The sequence below is a fragment of the Scomber scombrus genome, chromosome 16 (genome assembly GCF_963691925.1).
Source record: "Scomber scombrus chromosome 16, fScoSco1.1, whole genome shotgun sequence".
NCBI lineage: Eukaryota > Metazoa > Chordata > Actinopteri > Scombriformes > Scombridae > Scomber > Scomber scombrus.
Window position 1 is genome coordinate 5,527,338 of NC_084985.1, and position 13,201 is coordinate 5,540,538.

The following is a 13,201-nucleotide window of genomic DNA, read 5'->3' on the forward strand; positions in this document are numbered from 1 at the left end:
AGGACGGAAATTAAACACCAAATTGTCTGATAGATTTGCAGAATCAGAGGAAAATAAAATTGAGTGAGAAGAGAATAGTAATTAGGACATAGGGACAAAAACAAGAATAAATCATCATCTCAATACGAGGCTTTCATCACCAAAGGAAGAAGACGGTCAAATACCTGTGTGGTGGTGAGCCCAGTCTTTGTAGTTTAACTAACTAGTTTTAACTGTGTCTGTCTTTACACTTTTCTAACCACAAATCACTGTTTTGTTGGCACCGATGCCAAGAGACATAATAATGAAAAAAACCAACCCCTCTTTCAAAGAAGAATGCACCACATTCATCTACTTGTATCATCAAACATTTCTATGTGGCTCCCCTTTTCCTTAACAGCAAGATTGGTGTTTTGTCCTCATCTCAAGATCCTTGGATGATCAGGTTGTGATCTTGAAATAAGAACAAAAATCTTGTGAAAAAAAGGGATTCACACAGTAATATTTGATATGCAATTTTAACCAGAGTAACAAAGGGATGAATATAATGCATTCTTGTTTGACTGAAAAACGAAATGAACTAGAGAATACAGGAAATGTTGCAGCTGACTTTGCAGCCCCCTAAACTGTTTCTCATAGTTCACTTCTTTTGGCAATAATGTTTATTGTCATCATTAACATTTCATCTGTATTAGCTGACTTTGATGACTTTGTTATGTTTTCCAATGTTGATGCAATTAATGTTTATGTTCTGTTTTTGAGAGGAATGTGTTATATGTAATAAGGTTTATCCTATGAACAAATATTATCCACTATTCAATATTGTTTTATTATCACTTTTTTAATATAACACACCAGTCCAGCGTAATTCCCACTGGATTCATATTTGTTTTTCAAACATCCATGGTAAGTAAACTAGAAAAATAACATGGTAGTAATTGCTTTGCATAGAATAGCACATAGCAGTAGCTTGTTTACACAAAGTGTTTTATATCAGCCATGTGTGGGGTTTTGTTTTGCAGACATCACCTTGACTTTCAGAGTTTAAATATTCACTTTTTTAGCTTTTAGTATTTCACATTTCAAACATATTTTAGCAAATTTAGAGAACAGGTACAGTTCATAACACACAGGCTGATGAGGATACGCTTTGATGGAAACATACTATTATGAGCTCAACAATAGAATATTAACAGAAGACATATTTAAGGTTGCAGAATAAACCTGACAGTGGTAATTCACCTGAAAAGTCAGACTGAAGTTACAGCTTGAGGACTGGTAGAGTCCCTACAGTCTGTTTGTCAGATGCCTTTTTGTTTTGTTGACCCTGTGTTACTGTTTATTTGCAAAAGGTAAGACTCACTTCTTTCTATATATGCCCTCCTCTTTCACTCTCCTTGTTGCTTCATGCTGTATTTTCTTTCCTTTACTAACATTTCCTTTTCATACATATCTCACCCTCCTCCTTTCACTGTTCATCTTCTTCCTCTTGCATTTTTCCTCTCCTTTGCTCCATTCATCCTCTCCTGTCCCTTCTACTATCCCATTGTGGCTCTGATAAACCTCAAACCAGCCCGAGGAGGAGCCAACGCTGGTGGTAGAGGAGTTTGATGCCACCAAGGCAGGCGGTGTGGGTGAGGAGACCTTCACCGAGGAATATGTGCCTGGGGACGTAGGAATGAGGGAATACGACTATTCCTACAGGGACTACAATGAGCCGTTAACAGACACCAGAGATGCCAACATGGGCCCCGCCCTGTCCGCTGTGACAGACGAGGGAGGCGTAAGTAATTTTGCTTCAGAGGCAAAAAAAACCCAAAACTAAATCAGATCATTTCAACCATCTCTGAAACCTAGTTAAATTGTATTCAATGTCCTTTCAAATGACTTGTTTGAGTTTGCCGTCTCTCAAGGGCCATATTGTAGAGTTTTTACCATCCTAGACATTCTTACCTTTTCTCACCCAAAGGCCGCCATCCTAAGGTCTTTTCATAGGTTCTATTTTATGCCGGCAAGCTCAATTAGTCATAGAGGAACTAATATTTGAATGCATTTCCATGACCTAGTTCCCACATCATTGGTTGAAATGAGATTTATTTTACACAGTGTACAGTCAGCAACTCGGGACCCCTGGAAGAATAGCTACTACTGTGGTAGAAGCTAATGGGGATCCTCACATAACCATGCATACGGTGCATAAAGGGGCATTTCAAAGTGCAGCAAATAACCAAATTGCTGCATCTTTTGTTTTGAATGCCATTTATCTCAGTGTGTGGCTTCATTTAGCGCCGCTAAGCCCAGATGACTCTCTGTACCAATGCAAAAAAAAAATTAAGTAATGGACCCACAGTTTGGAGAACCATTGAATCAACGGTATTTTCTACATTGGCATATTAGTGTTTAATATAATGTGACATGTGACAGTATGTGGGGTGTTTCTATGTAAGTGTACATCTACCTGTTATCTAAATGCTTGCAGCCAACCACTATTGTCTGTCACATTGATTTTATTTGTGTGTTTGTCTGTCATTTTCCTTTTAATGTGTGTGTGAGTACCTCTGTACTGACTGGGCTTGTTGTTGGCTACATGTGTGTTTTCCTCAGGCTGCCGTCAGAGGCCAGAAAGGAGAGAAAGGAGAGCCTGCTGTCCTGGAGCCTGTGAGTTAATGATTATTTTTAAGCAGCTTTACCTGAGCAGGTAGAGCTAAACCGCATTGCTCTGTCACTTTTCTCCAAGGGATTTGCACCTGTCATAATTTTGCTTTTCTAACTCAATATGTGTGAAAGCACCATAAGGCAGTCGCACATCATTCATATACTATATTCAAGGTAATCCAAGATATATTGACCACATAGATAGAAAGATTTAACTTAGATTTAACTTAACCTTTTGGGATATGACTGATCTATGAATGGTAACTCACACTGTTCCCTATTATTTTAAACTGGTAAACTGGGAGTCATTATCAAAATCTGTGATCTAATTGACCTGCTATTAATTTTCCAAATGGGGATCTTGGAACAACTTTAGTTTATTGTACTACAAACAAGTTGAAGAGCTGAGCATGTTTTCATATTTGATCTAAACTGAATTTTTACCTCGTGATTTATCCCTTCTGCAGTGCATAATTCAGTCCCAAAATGCTGAAATATATTCTTTAAATTCAAATTCAAATGTCAATGCTGTGTTCCGTTTTTAACTTTATTTGGTGTTTTGTAGGGTATGCTGATTGAAGGACCCCCAGGACCTGAGGGACCTAGTGTAAGTAAATCATGGTTATTCCGCTTAGCCTTCTGTGAGCTATAAATTACATTCATGGTGGGAGTGTAATTTCTTTGGTGCCATTACTAAGTACTGATCAAACTTCATCACAATATATGGAAAATGCCTTGCTTATTGTGACTGTAATCAGAATATTCATGCACTCTCCTCCTACTTCTTTCAGGGACCTACTGGGCCCCCTGGCCATTCTGGACCTCCTGGCTCTGTCGGTGACCCTGGCGAGAGGGTGAGTCTTTTACTTTATCTGAAGATGTGCAGATTTGTCGAAACATTAGTGTTAAATCTTTGCACAGATACTATTCCTACATAAGTACCAGTCACTGAAGATGCACTTTGCCAAAAAAAAAAAAGCACATTTCATTTCCACACTACCTTAAACCTTCTGGTCTCCCTCTCTGCATCCTTTAGGGCCCTCCTGGTAGGGCTGGTTTGTCTGGAGCTGATGGAGTCCCTGGACCTCCTGGAACCTCAGTCATGCTGCCTGTGAGTAACCCTTAATCTCTGATCCTTTACTTTGCATGACTACTGTCTGAATTGGTCATACATGTGGGTGACATTTGTTCCAACTTGGGGAAATGTTTTATGCACATATTTATTACACAAACATAAGATGATCACCCTTCTGTATAGTTCTGCATGTACAATATACATATGTTGCATATAGGGTATCCATATTGGTCCACTCGCTTATAATATTATTTATAAATATTTATCCCTCCATGTAATTCTCCATTTGAACAGATGCACGTCAGCAGGTATGCGTTAAAAACTGAGGTTTGCGCTGCGTTCTTCAGTTGACAGTTACAGAGTAAAATACTGAGGAACGCAGCGCAAATCATTGTTTGTTTTATTTATTTATTTCAGGAGAGTAAATGTCACCTAAGCACCACTATAATGTTAATAGATCATTTCTTTTCATGTTTGTATTGTTGTTATTGTTTCATTGTTTAGGGAAAGTGTCATATAAAATAACTAAGTGAATATAACCCTGTATAAGTGAATATAACCGTCAGTAACGGTGACGTGGCTCCGCAGATTAAAGCTGTTATTTTTATGATTTTGTCTACTTGTAAATGTATAGGAAATAATCAATTTGATTCAATTTAAATACATTTCAATTTATTAAAATGATAATTTCTTATACTTTATTGTATAAGCTTATTTTATATTTATTGTATGTGTGATTTCTGAGTTTATTTATTTTAAATAGGATTACAGAGAATAGGCTATATATATATATATATATATATATATATATATATATATATATATATATATATATATATATATATATATATATATATATTATTTTGTGATTTTTGTGATTCTGTGATTCATAGTGTGATTGTTGTTATTTTATATATTGTACATTGTTCGCATGAGTTGACAGTTACAGTAAAATACTGAGGAGCGCAGATCATTGTTTGTTTTATTTATTTATTGCAGAATATGTTCACCAACAATTTGGTGTGATCAATGGGTGCAACACATACATACCTGTATATAACTGTACATTTATTTTATCCTCTACCTGTCCATAGACACAGTATGACTCCACCTCTTAAAGAGCTTCTAACTTTGAGGTATTACATTATTTCCTAACATAGTCTAAATCCTTTTTCCTTTTCTTTTTGCAGTTCCGTTTCGGTCAGAGTGGAGGAGATAAGGGTCCCTCTGTTTCTGCACAGGAAGCTCAGGCAGCAGCCATCTTGTCTCAGGCCAGGGTGAGTTATTACTTTTACTTCACTTTGCCTCTGTGCTGTTAGTTTGCTTCAAGGAGCACATCTTTATAGCTTTGACTCTCACAATTTCCCTGAGATCTTCACTGTCTGTCATAAACGTAGTGTTTGTAGACACGTAATACCTTTTTGTGGATCTTGGTCTAACTTAGAAAATGTAATTTATTACTACAGATGTCGAAAAAGACACTTCATGGGACTTTAAAACTGCTTGGCTGAATTAATTCACTATTAATTCGATATTTACATTCACTAAAACTAATGTATAGGTCTACTACAGTCCAGTTATATTTGCTCAAATGGGCTCAAGTGACTAAACTGTGCAACCTGTACTTCCTACATCTTAATTATTACAAGCAGCGATGTGCATTCATCATAATTTATCTTGTGATTTGTTGTCTCTAGATGGCACTGAAGGGACCTCCTGGACCAATGGGATTCACTGGACGCCCTGGGCCACTGGTATGTAACCTGCATATTTTCTTGTACATATTAAGAGTTTGTTGTTGTCATCAGAAAGGATTTTTATCTTATGATATTTCATTTCACTGTATTTTATAGTTGTATGCTGTTGGTTTTAAAATAAGACACCTAAGACTGGCAGCCAAGCATCTCAGAAGATAAATGCATGGCGTTTCACATAAATGTTGATGCTACATATCTATCCAGCTGCGAGGTCATTTCTCTTCTGGTAATATTAGATGACTAACCCTCGTTTCTTGGGTTAGTCTCTCAACAGCAAAAAACAGCTTTTGTTTTTCTTCTTTCCTGTCATTTTATGTGACATCATCATTAAGGGACACATCGTTAAGCATGAGAGGATAAATAGGTCAGATGATGATGGTGATTGTGTCTGTTTCAGGGAAATCCAGGAAGTTCTGGTCTGAAGGGAGAGGGTGGAGACCCAGGTCCTCAGGTAAATACATATAAACCTCACTTCACACCACACAAAGTCAAGTTTTTTTAACTACTTGTATTTCAAATAATGTAATGAACACACCTCTTTATAGTACAGTATTATATAATAATTGAACCTAATTTATTTTTCAGGGCCCCAGGGGACCCCAGGGTATGATGGGACCTCCAGGCAAATCAGGAAGAAGAGTGAGTATTAAAAACATGCTTTGTCATTGCTTTTTTGTTAAATTGTTCATTATTTGTTCAACCCAAAGAACACAGGTAGGGAGTAACTGTATCTCTAAGAGGCTCAAGCCCTGCTACAGGTTTGAATAAATTCTGTGGTAAATATCGTAGATGAATAAGTCTCTCATCAGAAAGCTTTACCAGTTGCACCTTCGGAAATGTCCAGATTGGATTTTGTCAACCCAATGGTTCTCCCTGCAACACACGAGGAATCTTCTTCCATACTCGCAAAGCTCCTATATTCCTGTTTAAATTCTCTCTATCTTAGCCGAGTACGTCCTGTCAAAAACAAAACATTGGTATTGTAAAGTGGCAGAACTGAAACATGTTCTTCCTCTGCTCGTCTCCCACAGGGTCGTGCTGGAGCTGATGGTGCCAGGGGAATGCCAGGAGAGCTTGGAACTAAGGTAACCTTGCATGTATTTTGTTGATGAATTTGTAAAATGATAAACCTGGTAGGCTTCACAGCATCTCTTACTTGGTGTTGGTCTTGCTGGAACGATAAAGTCCACTTAAGGATCACATGGTTTCTTTGCTGTCTCAAAATCACTGCTATCTGCAAATCTCAAGAGTTGAACTCAGTATTAATGCATCATCTTCACTAATAACACCTTGCATGTCTTGTGTCTCTCTGTCAGGGTGACCGTGGTTTTGATGGTCTTCCTGGTTTGCCCGGCGAGAAAGGACACAGAGTGAGTCAAAAGCAAAACATACGTGTAACATCCAGTGCAAAGGGGCTGTGTGGCAGTTTCAAGTCCACAAGTTGACAAACTGTCTCCATTATTGTAGTTATTATTATTAGTAGGAGTGGTCGTAATAGTTATAATATGTGTTGAATGTTGATCAGATATTTAATTACATAAAATAATCAGAGTTTAAGAATTATGTCTTAATTTTAAACCCTCATCATCTTCGCAGGGTGACACTGGAGGAATGGGAACCCCAGGATCTCAAGGAGAGGACGGAGAGAGGGTACGAAGACATGAGAAAAGAATCTGAAATGATCCCAATCACTTTTCAAACATCTTCATGTCTCTCGATGTCTGTCAGTAATAAGCGTCTTTCCATCCATGACGTGCTGTTTCTGTGCTTGTTTTCAGGGAGACGACGGAGACATTGGTCCCAGGGGTCTCCCAGGTGAACCAGTGAGTGTTTCCATGACAACACAGTTGATATTTGATTCTCTCTGTTTCCACTACTACCTCCACACCTGTTGTTTCTCACCCTATCAATAATGACTGAGATACTTTAGAGCTTCTTCACTGTAATTACATGCAGGGCAGTAATGGAGAGGTAGAAGGTGTAGCCATGTGCTGTAGGGATCACAGGTGTAGTGAATAATGGTTTATACACAATAATTACCAACACATGTACAGACTGAAAAGCCTTCTGAAAATTAACACCTTTCGTAAACAAGAGAAAGTCACATCACTTATTAGCATCTGATAAACTCAAGAGTAAGTACAGCAACCACAGTTTTTTGCTTACCCACAAGTTTTCTTTTCTTTATTCACACGGTTTCAGATGTCATTTGTAATCTATTTAATTTCCATTAAAATATATCTATATAATATATCTCTTATAAATTAGCAATAACTGATAATAATAGAAGATGATTAGAAAATAAATATTAAACATGTTACAAAGCTAAAATAGTTATAAATGTATAGCTTGTATATATCAAAGCAAACAATAACAATCATTACAATAATCATTATAATATCATTGTCTGCCTGCATATATGTTTGTATCTCTACCTATGTGTCTTTTTGTGTGTGTTTGCCTCTAGGGACCTCGTGGTTTGCTTGGACCTAAAGGTCCTCCTGGAATCTCTGGACCTCCTGTGAGTAAAAACAATTTAAAACCACATTGTGCTGCTGAGCTTTTAGCAGCATTGTTATATTTCTTTGTGGCCACTGAACAGCCACAGCACCTCCTGAAACAACACCCCATGACCTGATATAAAGACGGGGATATCCAGTCATCTAAAAATGAACATGCATTGTACACACAATCATCTCAAAACTGCACCAAAACACTTGTACGTGGCCAAGTCCCCAAGTATCCATTTGGAAATCATACATTATATATAGTAGAGTTGTTTGGCTGAAGTGAAGCGCTCCCCTTTAGCAGCAGGGTTCAAGTCCCTGCTGATTCACACAAATATAAAGATACACACTTGCATCATCAACAAAGTCTGTAATTTGCTGCCAATGGCACAGAGCCCGGCACAAGAAATGATATTTTGTTTCTACTGCAGTCAGGAATTCACTTCCTGAAGCTGTTTCTTGTTAGAATGACATACATTATAATAATCACACATTTAAACAGTGTTTGAATGTTTTATATCCATGCTGTTGATGGTTGACATTCATTTTGCTCAGAATTCATCCTGATTTAGATTTTTTTCTCTGTTTATTCTCCTCTCCACAGGGTGTGCGAGGAAATGATGGACACCAAGGTCCCAAGGGAAATTTGGTTAGTTTGGTTGTTCTGTTTTCTAACATGTTTTCACATAACCTTGTTCTTTTAAATGGCGGATATTTAGCATCGCTACCTAAAATTTCCTTTCTTACTAGTATTTCTATGATGTGATTTGCCCTTCCTTGTCTCATCACTTTATCTATTTTTCCTTTCTGTCTCTCAGGGTCCCCAAGGAGAGCCAGGACCTCCAGGTCAGCAGGGAACCTCAGGAACTCAGGTAAGACAGAGGACCACTGGTCAGGATCGGACTTGTGATATGAACCCCACTCACCAATAAATTCTCATCAGTAATCAGTAAAGAACATAGACATGTTCAAGCATGCACATGAAAATGAAAGTAACGCTGAGTGTGTAGGGGTTGCATAAAGTGAACATATAGTTTCATGTGTTAATTTGTTGTTTCCTTTTTTCAGGGTATGCCAGGACCTCAGGGAGCCATCGGACCCCCAGGAGAGAAAGTAAGAAGCCAAATATACATACTGTCTGTATCAAAAGCACATTGTGATACAGGAAGTTAATTTCTCCAAAGAAAATTATTCAATAAGCATCAAGTTAAGGTGAATACACACAGTTTTTAACTTGTTTTGTGGCAGTTACATAACAGTTTCAGGTGCATTACAACCAACCAACCAGACAAGAGTAGGGCACATTTGAGACAGATATTTGCATCAAGCTCATAAGACTAATACAGTCAGAATTACGAGGTGTAAATTGTTGACATCTGCTAAATTGCATCTGGAGTTCACCCAGATGTGTAAATGGAGCCTTATTTTTACCTCCCAGTCCACTGATTTATTCACTTCAGCTCACGACCACCTTGTTTTCTCATCCAGGGTCCCACAGGAAAACCAGGTCTGCCAGGAATGCCTGGAGCCGATGGCCCTCCAGTAAGTTTGTCTCCTCTTTTTCTTTCTTTGTTTATATCTATATCTTAAAATCTGAATTATGTTGAGTGTGGATGTCCTTTCTGGAGTTTGACTTTCTGTCCTCTCTTATCAGGGTCACCCAGGAAAGGAGGGGCCTACTGGCACCAAAGGAAACCAGGTGGGTATCAGTTATAACTCTATATCACTGCATCCCCTCTGTCCTAAAGTATCAATTCACCTATTACACATGAAGACACATTTCAAGAGAAACATATTACATCTAAAAGAGTTTCATTAAAAAGGCATTTATAGTCATTTTTCTGTTGCAGTTACTTATGTCATTGTGATTGTAGTTGTCTATGTAAAAACATTTAGTTTGTTTTAAACTTGTCCTTCTCTCTTTGACTTTCTTCAGGGACCCAGCGGTCCTCAGGGAGCTATTGGCTATCCTGGCCCTCGTGGCATCAAGGTTAGTACAGTAACCAGCTTTTAACCCAGAAGACTGTGGTCAATTTGTATCACCTGCTCAGTATGGATGATTTTTCTCTCTTTTGAATTCTGCATAGCATGTGCACATAAACTGTGCTGACATAAGACCTTTGGTGCCACAAATGTTCCTCAGCTCATCAATGATTTGATTATTTAATGCTTTGATTGCAGGGAGGTCAAGGAATCCGTGGACTGAAAGGCCACAAGGGAGAGAAGGTACGTTGAGTTTAATTAGTTCAGTTTAATACTTAATAATGAAAAAACGCACATTACTCACTCAGGAAATAGCTTCTCTTAATGGAGCATAGTTTAAGCATGCTAATAGGTACATGAGCTAGCTGATACACATTCGTAAAATGTAAGAAAATTAGGACGTTAATTTTTCTAAAAGCATTTTGCTCTAAAATCCAAAAAACATGCTTGATGTATTTGTTTGTTTGTGTTTCTAGGGAGAAGATGGCTTTCCTGGAATTAAGGGAGATTTTGGTTCCAAGGGAGAGAGGGTAAGATGGGATGACAGAGAAAAAGATGGATGGATAAATGGAGGGGGGATTGTCATCTGTATTTTATATATTTTCTGTATTTTCATTTTCGTTTGTTGTCCTTGCTGACAGGGTGAGCTCGGAGTGTCAGGCCCTAGAGGAGAGGATGGTCCAGAGGGGCCAAAGGGTCGTGTCGGACCCCCTGGTGAGCTCGGACCTATTGGAGTAGTTGGAGAGAAGGTACGACCTGATGATTGGCTCTTAGTAACATGTAACAGGTTACATATATTCTTGGTTTATCTGTTGATATTATTATGTTTAAAGGGGTTTTAAAGTTGACATATAGATATTTTCCTAGTTTTTTATCCTTAGTGGATGGGCCCCATCCTTTTTCAGACATTAGGGGAGAAACGATTATCATGCTGCCCTCTTGTGGTGATATATGCTTTTAAGTGAAAACCACTTAAGGGCAGCTGACAGAGGCAATCTTGTGATCCCATTTAGATGCAGCAAAACTGGACAGTCTGCTTTTTCTGTGGGAGCAACAAATATTTGAAATACTCTACCTGTAACTTAAGGCTGTGCTCCATACTGCATTTTTACTCAGCATCTACACAGATGCTACACCGAATGACATCTTTTCACTTATTAACTCTAATTTGTTTGTAGTGATTTATACTATTCTGATTGTTGTTGGTTGCATTTTCTTATTTTGATTGTAATTCTGTTATGTATGAAGTTAAGTCAGGACTTCAGGTGCAAATTGGCTTTTGAACTAATGCTGGCACATTTCCACTGATGTTGTTAAAATGTCAGTATTGATTAATATGCACTGGTACCTATAGATAAACAAATAAACAATAATATTTGCATATGGATTTTGTTTCATAATTATATTTAACATCATTTAACAGTTTTCCCTTTTTATTTTACTAGTTTGAGTTGCTGCAATACATTTTTGCCATGAACTTCACTGCATGAGAATCATGTGATTGTAGTAAATCTGAGCAAAGTATCAGATATGTGGAATATATTCCTGTTAATTTACCAAACAATAGTTGTATATTTCATGTCAAGTATGAATCACAGTTGTTGGGTAACAGGTTGGTGATATTTAAACAACTAATATGACTGTACAGGTTTAATGATTAATGGAGTCAACATTTAATTTCAGGGTAAACTTGGTGTACCTGGACTTCCTGGATATCCTGGAAGACAAGGACCCAAGGTGAGAGCAACACACACATAGTATATCCCATTATTGAATTAATTACTCATTCATTCATCCAGGTGAGAAACAGTGCTGATGTTGAAATGTTGCTTTGTTTTTTAGGGATCTCTTGGATTCCCAGGATTCCCCGGCTCAAACGGCGAAAAGGGAACAAGGGTAAGTTGACAGTTCTGCAGAAGATTAAGCTCTTAAATCAAGATGTCCAGCTTCTTGAGGCTGTAACTGATTTGTGATCAAAGCCATGATCAAAGCGCGAGTTGCTGTGTCAAATAATGTTGCTGATTCATTGTCCGCACAGATAAAATAGATTGATGAGTACATTAAGTTGGAGTGAACACCTGTGGACAGTTCACCTCTGTCTGTATGAGATTGTGATCATGATTTTTTCTTCAGGGTCTGTCAGGCAAATCTGGGCCAAGAGGACAAAGAGGACCAACGGTACTGTTTGTTCATTTATTCATTCATTCACAGTCATTCATTCATTCTTTCAGTCAGTTTGTAAAAGTCATTCTGCTCAGAGGATAAAGATGTTCAGAAAGATTATTTTTGATCTTTCCTTCCATTTAAACTATTGAGCACAGATGGATATGAACTCACTCTTTTGAGTTTATGGTATTAAGCACTGATTCAATTAAAAGATAGCATCACTTTTGCATTGTTGTTTAACTGCTGGAGGTTTTTCACTAAGCAAGTTTACTGTTTGTGTCCATCAGGGTCCCAGAGGGCAGAGAGGACCGAGGGGCGCAACCGGAAAAGCAGGAGCTAAGGTTTGTCTACGCATTGGATTGATCCTAATTAAACTTTGAATCTTTGTCCGCAAAAATGTTAGACAAATGCCATTGTGTTGATTTTGATGTTGACAGTTGTCATCATTGTTAATACTATTATCCCCATTATTATCATTATATATTTATATTGGTTGGAATTTAAACACCTTAAACTGGATAGTTAGATTTTGGTCTTTACTAACTGAATTTGAATTTGGAAAACCAGCAATTTAAATCAAGCCCAGGACAGTTTTTCTAATGATATTTCAGGTTCAACACTTCAGCTTACTACATACCTGCCACCTGTTTTCTTTCATTTGTTTACATGTTTCTTTAAAGCTTTGCCTTAAAACGAACTGCCTCAAAATGGCAGTGGAGGCTATGTCAAGAAGCAACATATATTAACTTTTCTGTGTTGTTGTTGTTTTTTTTTTTATTGTTGCCTATTAGGGAACTTCAGGAAGTGATGGCCCTCCTGGTCCTCTTGGAGAGAGGGTGAGCTCTTATTTTTCATTACAGCAAAACACCAAATACAAGTGATGATGCACTTGGTCAGAGTTTCACATTCAAATCTGTGCCTGCATGTTCTTATCATATCATATGTTGTTGTCACATCAGGGATTGCCCGGACCTCAAGGAGCAAACGGTTTCCCCGGACCAAAGGGACCTCCTGTAAGTACAATGTTTTAATACCAGTTTCTTACAGACTGAAACAGATATAATGAAAGTGATATCATT

General features: G+C 37.8%; 1 protein-coding gene across 1 annotated transcript in view; it reads left to right on the plus strand.

Moving 5' to 3' along the window:
- col11a2 (collagen, type XI, alpha 2) overlaps nt 1-13,201 on the plus strand; it is a 45,884-nt gene that overhangs the window by 23,989 nt on the left and 8,694 nt on the right. Inside the window, exons 11-39 of the mRNA XM_062435386.1 lie at nt 1,559-1,762; nt 2,584-2,637; nt 3,200-3,241; nt 3,426-3,488; nt 3,671-3,745; nt 4,900-4,986; nt 5,407-5,463; nt 5,864-5,917; nt 6,052-6,105; nt 6,498-6,551; nt 6,783-6,836; nt 7,063-7,116; nt 7,245-7,289; nt 7,934-7,987; nt 8,578-8,622; nt 8,792-8,845; nt 9,042-9,086; nt 9,462-9,515; nt 9,628-9,672; nt 9,910-9,963; nt 10,155-10,199; nt 10,433-10,486; nt 10,598-10,705; nt 11,640-11,693; nt 11,799-11,852; nt 12,090-12,134; nt 12,410-12,463; nt 12,914-12,958; nt 13,082-13,135. Of these exons, the coding sequence (XP_062291370.1) occupies nt 1,559-1,762; nt 2,584-2,637; nt 3,200-3,241; nt 3,426-3,488; nt 3,671-3,745; nt 4,900-4,986; nt 5,407-5,463; nt 5,864-5,917; nt 6,052-6,105; nt 6,498-6,551; nt 6,783-6,836; nt 7,063-7,116; nt 7,245-7,289; nt 7,934-7,987; nt 8,578-8,622; nt 8,792-8,845; nt 9,042-9,086; nt 9,462-9,515; nt 9,628-9,672; nt 9,910-9,963; nt 10,155-10,199; nt 10,433-10,486; nt 10,598-10,705; nt 11,640-11,693; nt 11,799-11,852; nt 12,090-12,134; nt 12,410-12,463; nt 12,914-12,958; nt 13,082-13,135 (1,761 nt within the window). The remainder of the gene's footprint in view (nt 1-1,558; nt 1,763-2,583; nt 2,638-3,199; nt 3,242-3,425; nt 3,489-3,670; nt 3,746-4,899; nt 4,987-5,406; nt 5,464-5,863; nt 5,918-6,051; nt 6,106-6,497; nt 6,552-6,782; nt 6,837-7,062; nt 7,117-7,244; nt 7,290-7,933; nt 7,988-8,577; nt 8,623-8,791; nt 8,846-9,041; nt 9,087-9,461; nt 9,516-9,627; nt 9,673-9,909; nt 9,964-10,154; nt 10,200-10,432; nt 10,487-10,597; nt 10,706-11,639; nt 11,694-11,798; nt 11,853-12,089; nt 12,135-12,409; nt 12,464-12,913; nt 12,959-13,081; nt 13,136-13,201) is intronic.